General features: G+C 56.1%; 3 protein-coding genes across 14 annotated transcripts in view; 2 read left to right on the top strand and 1 right to left on the bottom strand.

The window, feature by feature from the left end:
- The first annotated feature begins 2,210 nt into the window (after positions 1–2,210).
- MICAL1 (microtubule associated monooxygenase, calponin and LIM domain containing 1) lies at positions 2,211–13,793 on the top strand. The gene is made up of 26 exons (XM_069598141.1): positions 2,211–2,759; positions 4,317–4,387; positions 4,491–4,796; positions 4,887–5,094; positions 5,355–5,459; positions 5,781–5,885; positions 5,996–6,151; positions 6,768–6,868; positions 7,366–7,623; positions 7,897–8,012; positions 8,206–8,332; positions 8,478–8,559; positions 9,124–9,271; positions 9,695–9,885; positions 10,073–10,161; positions 10,290–10,331; positions 10,523–10,606; positions 10,724–10,880; positions 11,197–11,273; positions 11,564–11,840; positions 11,956–12,056; positions 12,322–12,435; positions 12,561–12,654; positions 12,828–12,927; positions 13,042–13,115; positions 13,519–13,793. The coding sequence occupies exons 3-26, from the start codon at positions 4,539–4,541 to the stop codon at positions 13,665–13,667; spliced, it is 3,213 nt and encodes a 1,070-aa protein (XP_069454242.1). The 5' UTR covers positions 2,211–2,759; positions 4,317–4,387; positions 4,491–4,538; the 3' UTR covers positions 13,668–13,793.
- A 139-nt stretch (positions 13,794–13,932) lies between these two features.
- Positions 13,933–17,254, bottom strand: SMPD2 (sphingomyelin phosphodiesterase 2). The gene is made up of 10 exons (XM_069598159.1): positions 16,681–17,254; positions 16,364–16,460; positions 16,188–16,264; positions 15,746–15,839; positions 15,515–15,604; positions 15,228–15,310; positions 14,966–15,098; positions 14,767–14,871; positions 14,438–14,591; positions 13,933–14,338 (listed from the first exon to the last, which is right to left on the bottom strand). Exons 1-10 carry the CDS (start codon positions 16,728–16,730, stop codon positions 13,950–13,952), a joined length of 1,272 nt encoding a protein of 423 aa, XP_069454260.1. The 5' UTR covers positions 16,731–17,254; the 3' UTR covers positions 13,933–13,949.
- Positions 16,619–18,544, top strand: part of PPIL6 (peptidylprolyl isomerase like 6) — a 41,197-nt gene continuing 39,271 nt past the window's right edge. For 6 of the 12 annotated variants that reach the window (XR_011258576.1, XM_069598160.1, XM_069598161.1 and 3 more), the window contains exon 1: positions 16,619–17,473. Coding sequence is in view for 8 of the 12 variants with exons in the window: in XM_069598160.1 (XP_069454261.1) it covers positions 17,351–17,473 (123 nt within the window). In the remaining 4 variants the exon portion in view is untranslated. The remainder of the gene's footprint in view (positions 17,474–18,544) is intronic. The other 6 variants (XR_011258577.1, XM_069598164.1, XM_069598167.1 and 3 more) reach the window with 3 other exon arrangements.

Raw genomic sequence — 18,544 nt, forward strand, 5'->3', positions numbered from 1 at the left:
GTGGTGGGGGGGTTCTCAGTGTGGTGACTTCTGTTGGCAGAGGAGAGGCTCTAGGCGCGCAGGCTTCAGGAGTTGCCGCTTGTAGGCTCTAGAGCGCAGGGTCAGTCACAGTGGCCCACAGACTTAGCTGCCCCAATGCATGTGGGATCTTCCCAGACCAGGGATGGAACTATGTCCTCTGAATGGGCAGTCAGATCATTATTCTATGATCTTTTTAAAAGACATTTTACCATCTGCCAGTTGGAGAGTCAGATTCTTAACCACTGAACCACCAGGGAAGTCCTGAGATTCTTTTAAAATGACTTTTCGTGGAATTCCCTGGCAGTCTAGTGGTCAGGACTCAGCATATCCACTGCTTGGGTTTGATCCCTGGTCAGAGAATTAAGATCCCAGAGGCCATGTGCCACATGGCCAATAACCAACAAAAAAGCCAACTGACTTTTCACGTATCAGCCACTTATTTGACCCAGCATAAATTAGCTAGTGTGTTTGTGCCAGTATTTTTAGTTTTGTATACACATGTAATATGGATCGTGACTCAATAATGTGGCTCATGACTGTCTTTGAAGAAAGTCTAAAATAGAATTTGTTTTGGGCCTCCTAGACTGTACATTTCTTAGAATCACCAACATTGAGTAACAGGATTTTAGAATCAAAATGGATTGAAGAGATTCAGTAATTAAAGTGCCTCCATTTAGAGCTGAGACTGAAACATAGTGGTTGGTGACTTTTCAAGGTCACTTAAATTCATGTGAAGTAAAGCTGCCATCTGGCCAGATCTTCTAGATTAAAAACCATTCCCCATTGCTCTCTGCTCTACCGTGTATCTTTAATTAACATAGAGTGAAACTCCAAGTCAGCAGTTATTTTTAAGCATTGATGAAGTCATTATTCTGTGATCTTTTTTTAAAGACAAATTTTACCTTCTGTCATTTGGAGAGCCGCAAACCCCTATTTGGTTGAGATGCAAGTCATTGAGTCAAGGGCCAGACCATGCCGGTCCTCTGCTAACCTCAAAGTCAGAGCGGCTGGTTATTTACCATCTACTAATGAAAGGGAAATGGAATGATTCTAAAACAGGTAACCCATTCAGAGTGGACTTAGAATCCTTCTGACACAATGTATTTAAATATGGGTGTGTCTCATATTTGGCAAATTGATTTCAAGCCAAATGACTAGTCATACACAAGAGCTAGGATGGGCCCAGCTGGGAGACTGCCCTGGTTTCCTGAGCTGGACCTGGCTCAATTCCCTGCCTCTGCTGGCAGAAAGCAGGCATTTCCCCTTCCCTGCTTCTCATCTCAAGCTGGGAGCAGTGTGTATATAGGTTTTACTGGGTCTCAGAGGGTTTCCAGGGAATGCAAAATGAAAATAAAGAGGGGAGAGCCATAGGGTCCCCAGCTCTTTCCAGTGCCATTCATCCCTCTGTTTCGTGTTTCCAGTGTAATGGTGTCACTTCCTCTAAACAAGAAACAGTCTCTCAGGATGCCAGCCTTTCACTTGTCACATTAGATCAGCACTGGTGTGGTGTTAGATAGACCTGGGTCCCATACCAGCTCTGCCACTTGCTATGCAACTTTGCCATGGGTGACCCTCGGTTTCCTTTTCAGTAAAACGGGACATTTGTGATCATTGAGATTAATATTCATAATAGACGTTTAATAAAGGAAAACTGATGTTTTATATTATTAATATTAACTAGTTGAATGACCTTGGAAGAGTGCGTTCACATTCAGTTGTTTCCTCACTGGGAATATGAGGAAGTTGGTACCAAACAGTTCTGTGGGTCCTTTCTCCCAGGCATTCTTGAATATTGGGGAACCAGCGTCTCATTTACACCCTTCTCATTTCCGCCTGTCTTAGAAGTGGTCCCCCAGCCCCACCTCAAGACCTTCTTGCCTTCTCACTTCTGCCGCTGTGGACGCTGCAGATTGCCGAGTTTCCAGGACTTTGCGTCCGTGCTGGATGCCCTCAGCTCGGGTCTAGGTGCAGACTGGTTGCAGGGTAGGTGGACACCGAGCTTGGATCCATCGTGGAGTACCCGGGCCGTGAATCTCCTCGTAGGAGAGGTGTAAAGGACGCAGATACTTCGGCGCTACTCAACAGCTTCTGCAAACTTCTTGCTCAGTGCGAGCTCCTTCTCCGGGCCAGGGCTCGGAGGCGGCAGCTCAGTAGGTACTGCGCAAGGCCGGGTTGCCTCGCCCGCCTGGGAAGGACAAGCTTTTAGGCGCAGGCTCCGGAATGGAGCCGGAGGCCGCTAGTGTGCTGCGGGGCTCCCAGAGCCTCCGCCGCTGGTGTGCTGTCGGGATCCCTGAACCTCCGCCGCTGGTGTGCTGCCGGGCTCCCGGAGCCTCCGACCCTTGCTTAAGCGACCGGGCCAGGCTGGGCCGGGGTCTCCCGCCCCTAGCCGGAACACTGCGTCTGCGGCGCCACGCCCTCGGGCACCACCCTGCAGCCGTGGGCGGGCCCCTGGCTGCCCCCAGCCGGGGATCGCCTGCTAATGAGATGTTAATGAGGCTCCAATAAAGTCTCTGCCGGCTGAGCGTGCTTGGCCGAAGCCCACGCCCAGCTAGACTCGCCGGTCGGGCGCACCGGCCCGCAGCCCTCAACCCCAGATTTTGGTCCGCGCCTCCTCTGCCTCTTCCACCCTCCTTTCCTCCTCCTCCTCCACCCCCCTTCCTCTGTCCCCGCCTCCCAACCCGCCCGGACTGGCACGCCCGCCTGGCAGGAAGAGACCCCTGCGGGCTCCCAAGCCCCCGGTAAGTTGTCCAGCCGCGCCAAATGTGCGCCCCCCGACCCGCGGGGTCCCGGGGTGGGGGTAGGGATGCGCCTCCTGGGAAATGTGGCTCGAGGCCCTCGTGAATCCCGCCTGGCCCGTCAGGCGCAGTCTCTCTGCGCCTCCGTCCTGCCCAGCCCCTCCCAAACTTTACGGTCCAGAGTGTGAGTACTCCCAACCGCCCGCTGCCAGCGGTCCAGCTCCCTCCATCCTTCCGGACCGCCCTACCGCTCGCACATTCTTTGTCTTGGTGTTTCCAGATTGGGTCGCCCCTCTCCCCACTTCGCTGAGGTCTTCCTCCTTTCCACCTTCCAAGAGAGACCTTTGCCCTTACTGACATTCAGTCCGCCTCGTCCAGGTGACCTGTGGCGGTGATTTTAATCTCCTGCCTGGGCCTGGCCTGCGGGGCTCCGGGCTGGGACCGAGGAGGCGACTGATGGGGTCAGGGGGATCAGCTCAAGGGTCTTCCCTGGGCTAGGCCACCACCGTCCTTAACTCCCCCGTGGGCAACCACATCCCCTTACCCTCTGATTCCTCCTGGCCCCAACGTGAGAAAGCTCTGCCACCCCTCAAGTTGCGTGGGTGGGTGCCCCAGCGAGGGAGAAGGGGACAAAGAGAAGCCTTGTCTGGAGAGATTCCTGGGAGAGCGAGCAGGGATGGGGCGGGGTGTCTGTGGGAGTGAGAGAAGCTGGGCGGAGCGAATCCTGCTGCCCTGACGCCCCCCAACTCCCCCGAACGGTCTTGTGGCCACTGGAGCAGTAGCAAGTCACAGGGGAAGTATTCTGACCACAGTGAGTCAGAAATAGGCCTAGTTGTTTGTCACCAGACAGACGCAACATCCTGGGGCTGTCTGTTAAGGTAGTTTGGTGGTGGGAAGTGGATCCTACGTGGTTAGAGAAGGGGCTTCCCTCCAGGCTCAGTTGGTAAAGAATCTGACTGCAATGCAGGAGACCTGGGTTCAATCCCTGGGTCAGGAAGATCCCCTGGAGAAGGAAATGGCAAGCCACTCCAGAGTTCTTGCCTGGAGAATCCCATGGACAGAGGAGCCTAGTGGGCTACAGTCCATGGAGTCCCAAGAGTTGGACATGACTTAGCGACTAAACCACCACCACCACCTCCTCCTCCCCTTTAAGAGGCAATGGCAAGTGCTAAGGAGGAAAACTTTGCCCCTGGCATAAGACACACCACACCCAACGGCACACAGTCCATTGAGGGCTGCGGGGCACAGGGAGGCATGGGGTGAGATGGGACAGTGTGTGTGCCTGGCAGCTGGGGTTGCAGATATTAGATCTGTCCCTGTCTGTACTGCAAGGAAAGCCCATTTCTCTGACACCCTGCCCTCTTCATGTCTGAGAAATTCTCCCAGCCTGCTTGCAGGGCTGCGCAGGGCCTCGCTGAAGGCGGGGTAAGAACTGCTGTCCCCCAGGGATGGAGTAGAGCCTGGAGATTCCTGGCTGAGAAGACTGAGTGGGAGGCTCCCTAGCTTTCTGCAGGCCCCCTGAGCTCAGGACTGCTGATTTTTCATTTCCAAACTTGGCAGATTTCACTTGAAGTGGAACGGATTGCGGCTGTCTGTGGAGCAGCTGACAGAGAGGAGAGGAGCCCATCTGGGTAGGACCCGGAGCTCCCTGGGGATACCGCACTGCCTTCTTCTCTTCCTTTTCCCTTCCTCCTTTCTCCAGCCTCTTGCAATCTCTTCCTTTCTTCTTTCCAGCAACCACGTGCCTCTGCCCCTCCCCAGGAACCCCTCCCTGGGGTCTCCATGGCCTCACCCACCTCCACCAACCCAGCGCATGCCCACTTTGAGAGCTTCTTGCAGGCCCAGCTGTGCCAGGATGTGTTGAGCAGCTTCCAAGGGCTATGCGGGGCCCTGGGGCTGGAGCCTGGTGGGGGGCTCTCCCAGTACCACAAGATCAAGGCCCAGCTCAACTACTGGAGTGCTAAGTCGCTGTGGGCCAAGCTGGACAAGAGAGCGAGCCAGCAGGTCTACCAGCAGGGCCGGGCCTGCACCGGCACTAAGGTGTGTCTCAGTGCCTGGGGCGGGGCTTGGAGAGTGGGCGGAGTCAGAGGAGGGGGCCTGCCATGCCTGTGCTGCCTTGTGTGTTCGCAGTGCCTGGTGGTGGGGGCGGGACCTTGCGGTCTGCGGGCTGCTGTGGAGCTGGCGATGCTGGGAGCCCGAGTGGTGCTGGTGGAAAAGCGCACCAAGTTCTCTCGTCACAACGTGCTCCATCTCTGGCCCTTCACCATCCACGACCTTCGGGCACTCGGCGCCAAGAAGTTCTATGGGCGCTTCTGCACAGGCTCCCTGGACCACATCAGTGAGCACCGTGTGGTGGCCTGGAGGGGCGGATGAGCCTGGGCCTAGAGACAGGCCAGTAGGTGGGGGTCAGCCCAGGGCAGGGTGGTCAAGACTCACTGCAGTCAGATGGCTTTCAGGACTCAGGTCCCTCACCTGTAGAACGGGCACTTGGACTGAGTGAGCTCTAAGACCTTCTCCAGCCCAGACAAGGTACACACTGGTGTTTGGGGAGGCTGTAGGATCCTGGGGTCCCTGTCGCTAATGTCTTCTCCCGTCCAGGCATCCGGCAACTGCAGCTCCTCTTGTTGAAAGTGGCATTACTGCTGGGGGTGGAAATCCACTGGGGCATCACTTTCACTGGCCTGCAGCCTCCTCCCAAAAAGGGTAAGTACTTCTCTGCTCTTGAGAACCCCCATGTACCAAGGATACCCTGGCCTTGCAAAAGAAAAAGGGTAAGGTTTGGAGTCAGCTGAGTCTCCCTTTCTCACAGCCTGGCCTTTTTCAAACCCCTCTGAGTCTCATTTTGGGCTTTTGTAAAATGTGAAGTATTTCTTTCCTCGCCTCCTTTCCGTGGTTGTTGTGAAGGTGTCATTTGATCGACAGTGTGTCACTGCTTTGTAAACCACAAAACCTTGGATTGTCCTGGGAATATAGAGACCTCTTCAGTTTTCTATATCTTTGTACCACTCACATCCTCTGCCCCAGGGAGTGGTTGGCGTGCTCAGCTCCAGCCCAGCCCCCCAGCCCAACTGGCCAAGTATGAATTTGATGTCCTCATCTCTGCGGCTGGAGGTAAATTTGTCCCTGAAGGTGAGTGATCCCTTCCCTTGAAGAAGCCAGCATCTTGAGCTCCTCCTGGGCCTTTCTAGGCTGTTACACCCCTCATCCTCCGGCCACTCCCCACCTGTCCTCACCTCTAGGCTTCACAGTGCGAGAAATGCGCGGCAAACTGGCAATTGGCATCACGGCTAACTTTGTGAACGGGCGCACCGTGGAAGAGACACAGGTGCCCGAGATCAGTGGTGTGGCCAGGATCTACAACCAGAGCTTCTTCCAGAGCCTGCTCAAAGCTACAGGTCAGGGCCCTTCCGCACAGGGTTTCCCTTCCGAGTGCCTGACTATGGCCTAGCTCCCGATTCTCCCTCTTAGACCTGTCCACAGTCCAAAGAATCCCACACTTGTCCATCTTTGTGGTCCTGGCAGCAAAGAACCTGAGCCCCCAGGGAATCAGCAGGCACAACCACACTTGGTCACCCAGCATGACAAGTCTTAGAAATCTCTTGCCAAATGCATGGGCTTTTGCTTTGTGCTTCTGTACATAGGCTTCAATATAAAAGTGACATAAATTCAAAGTGTAAGTGGTACTTCCAGAGGTGTTCTAGGTTTTCTTTGGCTTCACACTACCACGCATCTCATTTGGAGAAACCAGGCTGTCCTCTGCAAGCCTGTGACCGTGTGGTACACGTCTCCCCGCTGCCACTCCACCCAAGTTTCTCTCTTTGCTCCTCCATCTGCTGGGCCTGAGATAGATGGCCCGTGGTGCCACCAGAACTCATGGGTCCCTGTGTAGGGAGGACCCACTGCAGGCTAAGCTGTGATCCCAGCTCAGAGGTCAGGCATGTCTGGGGTATTTGGGGAAGTGACACATAATGAGAGGAGACGCACGCCCTGCACCCTGCCCTGACCCCACAGGCATTGATCTGGAGAATATCGTGTACTACAAGGATGACACCCACTACTTCGTGATGACAGCCAAGAAGCAGTGCCTCCTACGGCTGGGAGTGCTGCGTCAGGTGGGGCCCAGGCAGGGAGGGACTGAATGGTGGACCCTGGGAGGTGGGGCCCAGGCCTGGACATGGTCTCCCCCTGGGGGTGGAGGGAGTCCATCCTGTCTGCAGTGGCACTTTCTCTACCTCAGTAAGCTCTTCTCTGAGACTTCCATGACCACTTGAATCCTATTCTGGGGTCAACGCCGTATACCAGTCCCAGCACTGCATTCCATGAGGACTAAGCTCCACGAGGGGTTTTGTCTGTCTCTTCCTTGCTGACGATTCCCAGAGCTTAGAATGGTGCCTTCTATGTAGTAAGCACCCGGGCAGTATCTGCTGAATGAACTAGTTGAACACATGTAATGATGCTGGGCATGGAAGGCAGGATTTTCACGTCTAGTCCCAGCTCAGCCTCCAACTGCTGTGTAATCTGGGGGAGCCCGTTCCTGGGGCCTCAGGATGTGTACCTACTATACCTGAGGGGACAGGACACTGATGGTTCTGATCTGTTGGCCATGCAGGACTGGCCCGATACTGAACGGCTGCTGGGCAGTGCCAACGTGGTGCCCGAGGCTTTGCAGCGCTTTGCTCGGGCAGCTGCCGACTTCGCCACCCACGGCAAGCTTGGGAAGCTGGAGTTTGCCCAGGACGCCCATGGGCGGCCGGACGTCTCTGCCTTTGACTTCACAAGCATGATGCGGGCAGAGAGCTCTGCTCGGGTGCAGGAGAGGCACGGCACCCGCCTGCTGCTGGGGCTGGTCGGGGACTGTCTGGTGGAGGTGAGGGCTCAGTGTTCCCTGATTGGGGGGTGGCTCTCTGGATTCCGCGTAAGGAGGCACGGGGATTCCCTGGTTAGGTAGGGCAGGAAGTGGCCTCATGGAAGGGGAGGGTAATAAAAGGTTTACTGTTGTAAAGAGGAGGTGAGGGTGGCCTGGTGCTGTCATGGGGGCCCCTGCTCTGGCCTCGGGGGCACATGGGCTCTGGCAACCCTGTTGGGTTGGGCCCTCTGCTGGGCTCTCACTGAACTATTTCTTGTCCTTCTGGCCCTGCAGCCCTTCTGGCCCCTGGGCACTGGAGTGGCCCGGGGCTTCCTGGCAGCCTTTGATGCCGCCTGGATGGTGAAGCGGTGGGCAGAGGGCGCTGGGACCCTAGAGGTGTTAGCAGAGAGGTGAGGCCTGAGTTGGGGGGTGGGGCAGGGCAGGGCTGGATGTGGGACAAGACTCAGGAATAGGTTCGGAGATGCTGGGTAAGTAGATGGGGGAGTGGATAAAGGAGAACAAGGCAAAGGCCTGGTGGTGGTTGAGGGGTGAGCGCTAATGGTGCCCTCCTGCTCGTGCCTGTCCCTCACCCTCATCCCCCAGAGAGAGCTTGTACCAGCTCCTGTCACAGACGTCCCCGGAGAACATGCACCGCAACGTGGCGCAGTACGGGCTGGACCCCGCCACCCGCTACCCCAACCTGAACCTGCGGGCTGTGACCCCCAGTCAGGTCAGCACTCCACCCCAGGGCAGGCCTTCCTCCTGGTCCCTGCAGCCACTGTCCGTCTGGGTGAGCCCCACCCAGGCAGCCCTTCCCCATGGGCTGAGCGGGTGTGTGGTGAGCCTGCCTGGAGACCTGAAAGGGGCTGCCGTAGGTACGAGACCTGTACGACGTGGAGGCCAAGGAGCCTGTGCAGAAGATGAGTGACAAGACAGACTCCGGAAAGCCAGCCACTGGTGAGCAGGCCGCCTCCAGGGGCACGTCTAAAACATTGACCGAACAGTGATGTGTAAGCACCGATAGCAGTTGCAGCCGCTGGCAGCAGGGAGCAGAGTGCTGGAGCCCCGCTGGGTTGGGGGGTGGAGATTGGGGGCATCCTGGAGAGCAAAGGGCAGCGGGCGCTTCGCAGCAGCAGCCATTTGGCAGCCTTTGCGGAGTATCTCAGCACTTTACCGCTGAAACACTGGATGGCAGCCGTGCCGCGTTCTCGGCTGTCCTGCCCCTTCCCACCTGGCAGACCCCCAAACCTTCCTCTCCTTTCAGCCACTGGGCTTCCTTTGCCCCTCAGTTCATAGCCTGCTGGCCTCTCTGCGGCTAGCAGTGATTTCACTTTATTCCCCCCAAAGATTTTTTTTCAAATGAGAAAATGGGGATGAAGGAGGTGCTGCTCACATTCTTAGGCTGGTGCTCAGTCGGGGTGGGTCCCTGCTTCTGGCTCCCATACAGACCCCACAGCCAGCAGCTGGGCTCTGTCTATGGGCTGGGGTGCCCTGGGTACAAGCGCAGCCTCCTCTTCCTAGGGGCAGTGGGCTCCCAGGAGGAGCTGCTGCGCTGGTGCCAGGAACAGACAGCTGGGTACCCCGGTGTCCATGTCACTGACCTGTCTTCCTCCTGGGCTGATGGGCTGGCTCTGTGCGCCCTGGTGCACCGGCTGCGGCCCGCCCTTCTGTAAGTCAGGGATTGGGCTTGGGGGTCCCTGATAGACCCTCCCTCTCTTCCATGCCTCTGTGCTGCCCCCCTCCAGGCAGTGTGGAATGGCAGGGGATCACAAGTAGGAGGGGCACAGCCACTGCATCCCAGCACCATCACTTGCTAATAATTCTGCTCTAGTCACTTCACCTCCCTAGAGATAGTACTCCTGCCCCTCTGCCCATGAGCATCCATTCAATAGGGAGAGCTCTGTGAGTGGTGGAGGCCCCCCAAGGCCAGAAGCCGTTGTAGTTGGCTGGGTGGTGGTGGGTGTGTGGCGGAGAATAAAAACCCTTCCTCCCCTTGCCTCCCTTTCCCGATATCCCTCCCCTGCTGCTGTCTCCCCTTTCCGTGGGCTCAAGTTTTGGTTTCCCACTGACCTTTCTCCCTGCTGCCCCATAGAGAACCCTCCGAGATCCAGGGAATGGGGGCTCTGGAAGCTACTTCTTGGGCGCTGAAGATGGCAGAGCATGAGCTGGGCATCACACCAGTGTTGTCCGCACAGGCGATGGTGGCAGGGAGTGACCCACTGGGCCTCATTGCGTACCTCAGCCACTTCCATAGTGCCTTCAAGAGCACACCACACAACCCAGGTGAGCTGGAAGATGAGGGTGGGACGACAAGGGTGTGTGTGTGTGAGAGAGGGACAGACAGACAGAGCGAGGGAGAGAGCGCCCTATAAGGGACATCCTGGGAGAGGTATCCTTTAGCCTTCTGGGCTGGCTCATAGCTCACTTCTGGGGATATAGTATTTCCCGATCTCTACGACTCTCCTCACAGGCTCGGTCAGCCAAGGCTCCCCAGGCGCTGCCACTGCTGTACTATTCCTTGGCAAACTGCAGAGGACCCTGCAACGGACCCGGACTCAGGTGGAGAGTTTGGGTGGGGTTGGGCTGGGCAGTGGGGTTCCCTGAGGTGAAGAGGATGACATCCAGGATGGGGGAAAGGAGAAGTGTGGGACTCAGAGCCCATGCTTAGAATGTAGGACTTGTTGCAGGAAAATGGGGAGGATGCTGGTGGCAAGAAGCCTCGCCTGGAGGTAAATGCATGCAAGGGCTGGACAGTCCCTTCCCTGAGGTGCTCGCCCACGTCCTGTCCCCCAGGTCTTGCTTGCTACCCAAGCTCCTGTACCCAACCCCCCATCCAGTCTCACTGCCTTTCCCTTCCAGTTCTTTCATCTGCACACGACTCCCTAACTGACCCTGTCCCTCTACCTCTTGGCCTTTTCAGATAGAGGCTGAGACCCCAAGTACTGAGGAGCCACCTGTCCAAGAGCCTGATGAACCAATGACACCGCCATCCCAGCAGCAGGACGTGAGCACAGGGGCCCTGTCTGCAGGCAAAGGCCTGGGAAGGGCAGGGAGGTGTTTCAGGGAAAGGGCCGACCTTGGCTTTGACTCCAGTTGACCTGGGACCTGGGGGTCACTGCAGGCCAGTGCTGAGGATCTGTGTGCACTTTGTGGGCAACACCTCTATATCCTGGAACGCCTCTGTGCTGATGGCTGTTTCTTCCACCGGAGCTGCTTCCGCTGTCGTATCTGTGAGGCCACATTATGGCCAGGTGGCTATGGGCGGCACCCAGGAGATGGTGAGTGGGCCTGGGAGGCATTCAGAGGGACTTTGCGTTTGGCCCTACCAGGCGGGGTCAGGAGCTTGAAAGTGGAGAGGAACTGGGGTGCTGCACATGAGGTAGACAAACAAGCTGAAGATGACGCTTTCTTCTCCCAAGCTCAGTCTTCTCTGTCCCCTCCAAAGCCCCAAATGTGGGGTTCTGAGAAACCAGGAGGCTGGCAGAAATTCACCAGCAAATGCAGTCTTGTCACCCCCACCTTCCCTGATAGACTGAATATCTGATCCTTGGTCTGCCTACGTCTGATGCCTCCTTCCCTCTCCCACCTTCTCAGGATATTTCTACTGCCTCCAGCACCTGCCTCAGACAGGCCACAAAGAAGATAGCAGCGACAGAGGTCCTGAGAGTCAGGTAAAAGCTGTCGAAGTGTGGTGGGGGGGTGAGGAGGAGGAAAGGGCTCCCCGGCCCAGCAGAGTGAGTGGGGGGAAACTGAATGTCCTCCACGGGAGTGTAAACTCTATGACGGCAGAGATCTTTGTCCTGTTTTACTTACTGATGTATTTCAAGTATCCAGAACACTGCCTGACATTGTTCAGTAAATGGCACAAATGGATGAATGCCAGGGCCCACATCTCTCTCAAGGGGCAGCCTCAGCCCATGCTGGGCAGGTCACTGACCAGAACATTTGGTGGCTTTTCTAGGACCTTCCCATGCCGAGTGAGAATAACATGCCATCAGGCCCCATGACTCCCGTGGCCCACCACCAAGGGACCAGTCCTGTCCCAAACCCCAGCCAGCCCACCCGTCGACTGATCCGCCTCTCCAGCCCAGAACGCCAGCGTTTATCCACCCTTCATCTCACCCCTGACCCGGAAATGGAGCCTCCACCCAAGCCCCCCCGAAGCTGCTCTGCCTTGGCCCACCAAGCCCTGGAAGCAAGCTTCAGGGGCTGGGGAATGCCAGTCCAGAGCCCTCAGGGTAGCTGCTGGCTCAGGGTGGGGATGGGTGGGTGGTTTTTGGATTCTTGGACAGGGATGTGGGGCATGGGGAGGGAGATCGTGGGGATTCCAGCCCATGTCCACATCCTGCTCAGTTCTTGAGGCCATGGAAAAAGGGGAAGAAGAGAGTTCCTCCTCCAGTGAAGAGGAAACAGAGGAAGAGGAAGATGTGCCTTTGGACTCAGACATGGAACAGGTGAGTGGGAAGAACCTGGCCACCTATTCTGCCCAAGCCAGCACACATCCACTCAACACACACTTCCCCTCACCCAGGAGAAACCCACAGCACCCGGCCTCTTCTGAGCCCAAATATCTCCAAATGTGTTCTTGCCTGGTTTGACTATTTCATGTCTCTAAGCCTCTACCTTTTCTATCAGAACTTACCCCACTTCCAGCCTAGGGTCTTTCTGGTCCTTCTTAAATGGGAGCTTCCCCAACCCCTATCTACCTGACTGTCACAGTTTCTGAGGAACTTGGCTAAGAACTCAGGCACCATGAACAATTATCCAACGTGGCGTCGGACTCTGCTGCGCCGGGCCAGGGAGGAGGAGATGAAGCGGTTCTGCAAGGCTCAGGTGCGGCCTCAGGGTTCCCAGAGGTTCTGATGGGGTCAGAATCCTGAGACTGGGGATCAGAGCTCCTCTGGGACTCTGTTCTTGAGCAATCACCAGACTCCTGGGCCCTGTTTTGTACTCCTCAGGCCATCCAGCGGCGACTAAATGAGATTGAGGCTGCTCTAAGGGAGCTGGAGGCCAGGGGCACAGAGCTGGAGCTGGCTTTGAGGAGCCAGAGCAGTGAGTAAAGACAGGGGAGGGATAAACTAGGAGACCTCTGCCTCCTGGCACGGTGTTCTGACCCCAGCAACCCCCAAACTGCTAGGTCTGACTCACAGCAGGCTCTATTCCTCATGCCTCGACTCCTATGATCCTGGCTGGAGGCCTGACTGGCCCTCTCTCTTCCTTATCAGGTTCCCCCGAAAAGCAAAAGGCATTATGGGTAGAACAGCTGTTACAGCTTGTTCAGAAGAAAAACAGCCTGGTGGCCGAGGAGGCTGAGCTCATGATCACGTAAGGGGTGTAAGGGTTGGGGAGTGGGGGACAGTGGCATTGCATCAGGCAGGCCCCAGCCAGGGCTTTGCTCACCCTAGGCATCTGTGCCTTTTCTATTCCTGCCCTCCACAGGGTGCAGGAGCTGAACTTAGAGGAGAAACAGTGGCAGCTGGACCAAGAGCTGCGAACCTACATGAATCGGGAAGGTAGGCAGGATGTGGGGAGAGGCTGGTATTTGCACAAGCCTCGTGACTGCAGATACTGCCCAGCAACAGTCCTCTAGTCTGCCCAGGTCCTCCAGTCTGAGTACCTCTGAGGCTGAAATGCCTCCAGAATTGCCTCTTGAACTGAAGGACGCCAGAGGATGGGGCTCCAAGCCCCTACTCTGAACCTTCAGTCAGAGCTGCACAACTGAGCTTTTACACCAGATTTCCTTTAAGAATGATGTTGCAGCTAAACAGTGCTAGAAAACCATTAGTGTTGACAAGCCAGTCTGACAGGGTGGGAAACAGCAGGGGTTGTAGAAGTCACACAGGCCAGGATTAGGCTGTGCCTCTTGTGCCTCTCTGCCACATCCTCTGTCCTCTAAGCTTCATCTCCTCCCTTCAGAAACCCTAAAGACAGCTGCTGATCGGCAGGCTGAGGACCAGGTCCTGCGGAAGCTGCTGGATGTGGTGAACCAGCGAGATGCTCTCATCCGCTTCCAGGAGGAGCGCAGGCTCAGTGAGCTGGCCTCAGAGCCCGGGGTCCAGGGCTAGAAGAGGGCAGGCTGCCTGACTTATCTGCCAGGAAGACCGCCTTACACAGGACAGCGCTATCCTGTATTCATCTGGGCTGCCTGGGAGAGGGCCTCAGTGTTTACAATAAAAAGTTTCGGACATAAACAGGACTTCTGGCTAGCTGCAGGTGTGAGGTGGGGACTGAGCAGGGAGGGCAGATGGGTGGGAGCCCAAAGGTCTACACTGTGACAGTCACACTGACCCCTGGCCCCAGTCACTGCCTCTATAAGGGAAAAGGCCGAGCCACAAAAGTGTCAAGTTTTATTGTTCCTCAGCTCTGTCTCTCTCCTGCTGCCCTAGGAGCAGGGCTGGCTGGGACTCTGAGCCCAGGTCCTGGGCCTCTCTTGCCCTTCCCAGCACATGCTGAAGCTCGGCCCGGGTCTTACACAAGCCCTTGGCCTCCTGCACGTGGAAGAGGTAGAAGGCACCTGCCCCCAGCACCAGTCCTATGCTGGGGGTCCAGAGCAGTAGAGCAGCTTCCCTCATCCATCCTCCGGCCGCCAGGGCACACAGCAACGCCAGGAGAAGAAGCCCTAGACCAACTGCATAGCCGGCCATGGTGGCCCACCAGTGAGCCTGGGCCATGCCCTGGTCCACTTCTGCCCAGGCCTCCCTTAGCACACTGGTCAATGGCGAGCTCTCTGCTGGTCCTACAACAAGGCAGGAGAGTGGGAAGGCAGAATAACGGTCAGAGTGGAGCGGGTACCTGTGGTGCAGAAGGGCCAAAGGAAGGGATGCAGATGACTCACCATGGGTAGGGCTGGGGTTGTGCTGGGGGGGGCTGTGTCTCACACACAGAGTAGCCATCAGGGCCTCATGATCAGAGAAGGGGGGGCCGCTGTAAGGGTCATGGCCTGTAGTAGTTTTGAAAGTCTTACAGGAGATGTATAGCCCAGACACTGCCTAGGAAAAGGGCCAAAGAGAAACTTCTATTTGGAAGTATGTTTCCAGAGAACCAGTTCCTGGCTATCCATTCTCCAGATGCCAGTGACATAAGAGTAGATCAGCTGGACAAAGGATCAGCACAGGCTAGTGACAGATGAAGAGACACGGTGGGTGTGGCGGGGAGAGGCCTGACCTTATAAAGTATATAGTCGATGCGGATGCCCAAGGGAAATGGCCCCAGCTCCTGGTGCTTGACATAGCAGTTCTTGGGTACCATCGTACAGCCTTCTTCAGAACCCTAGGTGAAGAGTGGGCTTGAGTGAGGATGCAGGGGAAGGAGGAGGGAAAGAGGCTGAGGGTGTAGGTGGGGAAATAATTAGACAGGTCCTCACCTTGAAGTCCCGGGTCTCCAGATAGGCATCATGCAGCCCTGTCCACTCTTTCAGCAGGCGGCAGCCCAGGTCCTTTGGGTGCAAGTTGAGGTCCCCACACAAGAGAACCACATCAGCCTTCTTGGATGTGTGGCTGGAGGAATCAAGATGGTGAGGCAGGAATTCTTCCCTCATCAGTTCTGCCCTAAAAGCGGGACCTTACAGCCACCACTCAGTCCCTCGATCCCACCCTATTTCCCCTGTTAAGCCCAGGCTCACACACTGGATGAACTGGGCCAGTTCCCAAGCTTGGGCCACGCGATGTGCTAGGTAGATGTCCTTCTGTCGATTGTACTCCGCATGGAGCTGCGCAAGATAGAGGAGACAGTAACAGGTGAGACTCAAGGTCCCAAGGGCAAGTGTAAATCAAGTTTGTCACTTGCCATGGTGCTTGGTAAAATATGTGTGAACTTTCCCTACTGACTTTAGGACTCCACCAAAGGCGTCCCCTCTCTCCCTCCCAGGACCAGGCTGCCTCCCCAAGCCCTAAGCACTGTGGGCTTCACTCACGTGGGTCACGTAGGCGTTGAGCACCAAGCCACTTAGATGGAGTACCAGCAGCCCCACAGCCTTCCCACAGAACCAGTCACAATGATGGATCTGCAGGCAGGAGTGGGACAGAACTCAGAGCACTGCCATCCTCTCTCTGCCCATCTCTTGCAGTCCTGGGAAGGTTACCACCTTTACCATGTGTTAGAGGAGGTGGGGGAGGGCGGTGGACCAGTTGGAGATCAGGCTCACCATGTAGGGGTAGCCATTGAGGGTGAAGACATGCTGGGTGAATTCCTGGATTGGGTGTTTGGAGAAGACACAGAGACCACTGCCAATGATGCCGCTGAAAGCCAAATCCTGGTTAGCAGTCACAAAAGCAGGGAGAAAAATACCCAGCCCCTTCCCCCTCCCTTGTCTCCCAGTTCTTATCAGCTACTTTTTTTTTTTTCTCTCTGCAGCTGATGGAAGTTCACAAAGTGTTAGTTGTTTGTGTGGGGTGATAGGACAGCCTGAGAGTAAGTCTGATGAGCTGTAGAGCTAGATTTTCCTCATTCCACCTTCTGCTTCCACACCCAGAGGAGAGGATGCTGGGGGAGAGGAAGTAGGGTGCAGGCAGCATAGGGAGGAGGGGCTGGCAGGGCCAAGCACCTCAAGGTCTGAAACTAGGCTTCCAGGCCAGTTGGCTGCTCACCTCCTGAAGTAGTGTGCAGCTGGGTAGGTGGGCAACAGCTTCTGTCTCAAGTACTGGAAGTCCTGTTCACTCCACACCTGGGGGAAGGGGTTAAGGATACCTTCCCGGTCCTTCCCCCTAGGAGAGCGCCCCCCCCCCCCCCGCTGCTCCCCCTGCAGCCCGGTTCCGCACCCCACCTCCTCCAGTAGAGCTAGGTCGAAGCTCTCCATGTTTAGAAAGTCTCCCAGGCGCTTCACGCGGTCGGCGCGATGCTTGCTCAGGAAGGGAATGCCCCTAAGGACGAGAAGCGCAGAGGGGAGGTGACGGCTGTGGGCGCTCGGCGCTCCGGGGCAGTACCGGAGTTGGGGCCAGGGGCGGGCCGTGGAGGTGCTGGCACCCCGAAGCTGTAGGGCAGGGGAGCGCCGTGGCCCGGATGTGAGGAAGGTCTCCTTCCTCTGGCAGTGCGGATGCCGGGGGGACGCGGCCTCAGACCCGCGCTGCGGGGCGCACTCACCAGCAGTTGAGGTTAAAGACCCTCAGTCGCAGGGTGAAGTTGGGCTTCATGGCGCGGACGCTCGGCGGCGCGGGACGGTTCGGCCTCCAGGGCGACGGCCGCGGCGGGGACACGGGCGGGGCGGTCTCCTATCGGGGCACTGCGTACAGGTGGCCGCCCGGCTCCCGCGCTCCCCGGAAGGCCGCGGCGCCCAAGTGCACGCGCTTGGGGGCGGATTCCCGCGTTACCCAGGCAACCGGCCGGCGGGGCCCCAATCTGGCGGCGCGCCAACCCGGAAAGGCGCTCTGCGGTGAAGTCTGGCGCTGACCGGAGGCAACGGCCGCGCTGGCGGACCCTGGGCGGGGGCAGAGGGATCCCAGAGGCGGGGGCGGGTGGGGGCTCCCAGACGAGGTTCTGGGAAGCGGCGAACCGGACTGAGGCACGCGGGACGTGGGCTCCGTGTTCCTTTTCTGCGAAGCTCGTCCCTGGTAGCCGCCACGTATGGGCCCTCTCCCGCCTCTCCGCCGGCTCAACAGCAACAGGCGCAAAGTTGAGGAAAGGCCGGGCCTTCGCCGACCGCCCCTCCCCTCGCCCCGCCCCCCTCTTCCCCGCGAGCGGCGGGGGCGGGCTGAGCGGTGGTTGCCCTGGCGACGCGCAGTGTTTGTGACCCCAGGAGTCCCCGCGCGCAGGCATGGCGAGCCAGCAGCAGTCGGTTCCATGCATCTCGCGGTCGCCACCCGAACAGCCGCTTCAGGTGAAGGTGGTGGGGCTTTTCAAGAGCTCCAGCTTTCAGATCGCTAAGAGCGCCGCTGAGGTAACTGTGAAGAAACTGCAAGTGCGACCCGCTTCCCGGTCTTGCACTACCTGGTGGCGGGGGTCGAGGTTCAGGGAGGGGTTGTCCCGGCTGGGGTTGATCGGAGCGTGCAGGTGACAAGTGCCGGTCTGGGCAGGAGTTCCACTTCGAGAAGGGCTGCCTTTAACGGGAGATTCGAGTGAAGGAATTGTTCAGAACCTTGCTGGGAATGGAAGGTGATTCCTATCTATACATTAACACATACTTTATTCCACATTAATTTTTCATTGAAATTATAGCTTTTGAAACTCCGTGGAAAAAATATTACCATATAACTTCATAAAATACTTAACAAGCAACATTATCATTAATTGAATGTCATTGAAAACACAGTTAATTATATTTCTAGATATTTATACTAAATTGAAAATATTCTAACAAAATATTACCATATAACTAGCTGATTTTTTACAAACTCCTTCCCCAACTTATTTTTGAAAGCTATTCATTCAGGGGAAGTTGTTTTCTGTTTTTTTCCTTTAAATTTTCTATAGCAGTCACTACATTCCAGTCGAATTGTTGCTTAAGGGATTTCTTAACAAATGACCCCCAAGTGCTCTGGAGAATCCAGACATTTCTTTGTAAATATGCAGAACATTGTAAAATGAAAAACACTTTAACTGAAAGAATTTGGCCAGGTCTGCAATGCTGCAGCACTCCTATAACCCGAACACAGGAGAAACGTAGAAGTATGTGAAATGTTAAAATGTAAAATTCAGCATGTCTTTGGGGTTTGCTCCAGATATGCTGTTATAAGATTAGGCCAAGCTTCCCTCCTTCAAAACTATACTAGACTACAGGACAAAGCCTTATTAAAGTTTGTATCTCCCAAAGTACCCAGCTGGATCACTTGACACAAAATGTTCCCAAATAGAAGAAATCTTAAGAAATTCCTAACTTCTTGCCTGCTCCAAGTCCACAGAGTTACAGTTTTGAGTTTATATCAAATCAGGAAATAGTGACTAATTTGTGAAATAGGTGAAGTCTCAAGATGAAGAGAACAAGTGATAAGAAGTCTGTGAAAATAGTCTG

The sequence above is a fragment of the Ovis canadensis genome, chromosome 8, assembly GCF_042477335.2.
Source record: "Ovis canadensis isolate MfBH-ARS-UI-01 breed Bighorn chromosome 8, ARS-UI_OviCan_v2, whole genome shotgun sequence".
NCBI classification, from domain to species: domain Eukaryota; kingdom Metazoa; phylum Chordata; class Mammalia; order Artiodactyla; family Bovidae; genus Ovis; species Ovis canadensis.

Bases quoted from the DNA above. Each gene is read 5' to 3' on its own strand.
- MICAL1 (XM_069598141.1), top strand. From the start codon at position 4,539: ATGGCCTCACCCACCTCCACCAACCCAGCGCATGCCCACTTTGAGAGC. The intron at 11,274-11,563 runs GTAAAAGCTGTC...TGGCTTTTCTAG, and splicing joins ACAGAGGTCCTGAGAGTCAG to GACCTTCCCATGCCGAGTGA. The intron at 12,655-12,827 runs GTGAGTAAAGAC...CTTCCTTATCAG, and splicing joins GGCTTTGAGGAGCCAGAGCA to GTTCCCCCGAAAAGCAAAAG.
- SMPD2 (XM_069598159.1), bottom strand. From the start codon at position 16,730: ATGAAGCCCAACTTCACCCTGCGACTGAGGGTCTTTAACCTCAACTGC. The intron at 15,099-15,227 runs GTGTGTGAGCCT...TGATTCCTCCAG, and splicing joins GAACTGGCCCAGTTCATCCA to CCACACATCCAAGAAGGCTG. The intron at 14,872-14,965 runs GTGAGGACCTGT...CTCTTCACCTAG, and splicing joins TGGAGACCCGGGACTTCAAG to GGTTCTGAAGAAGGCTGTAC.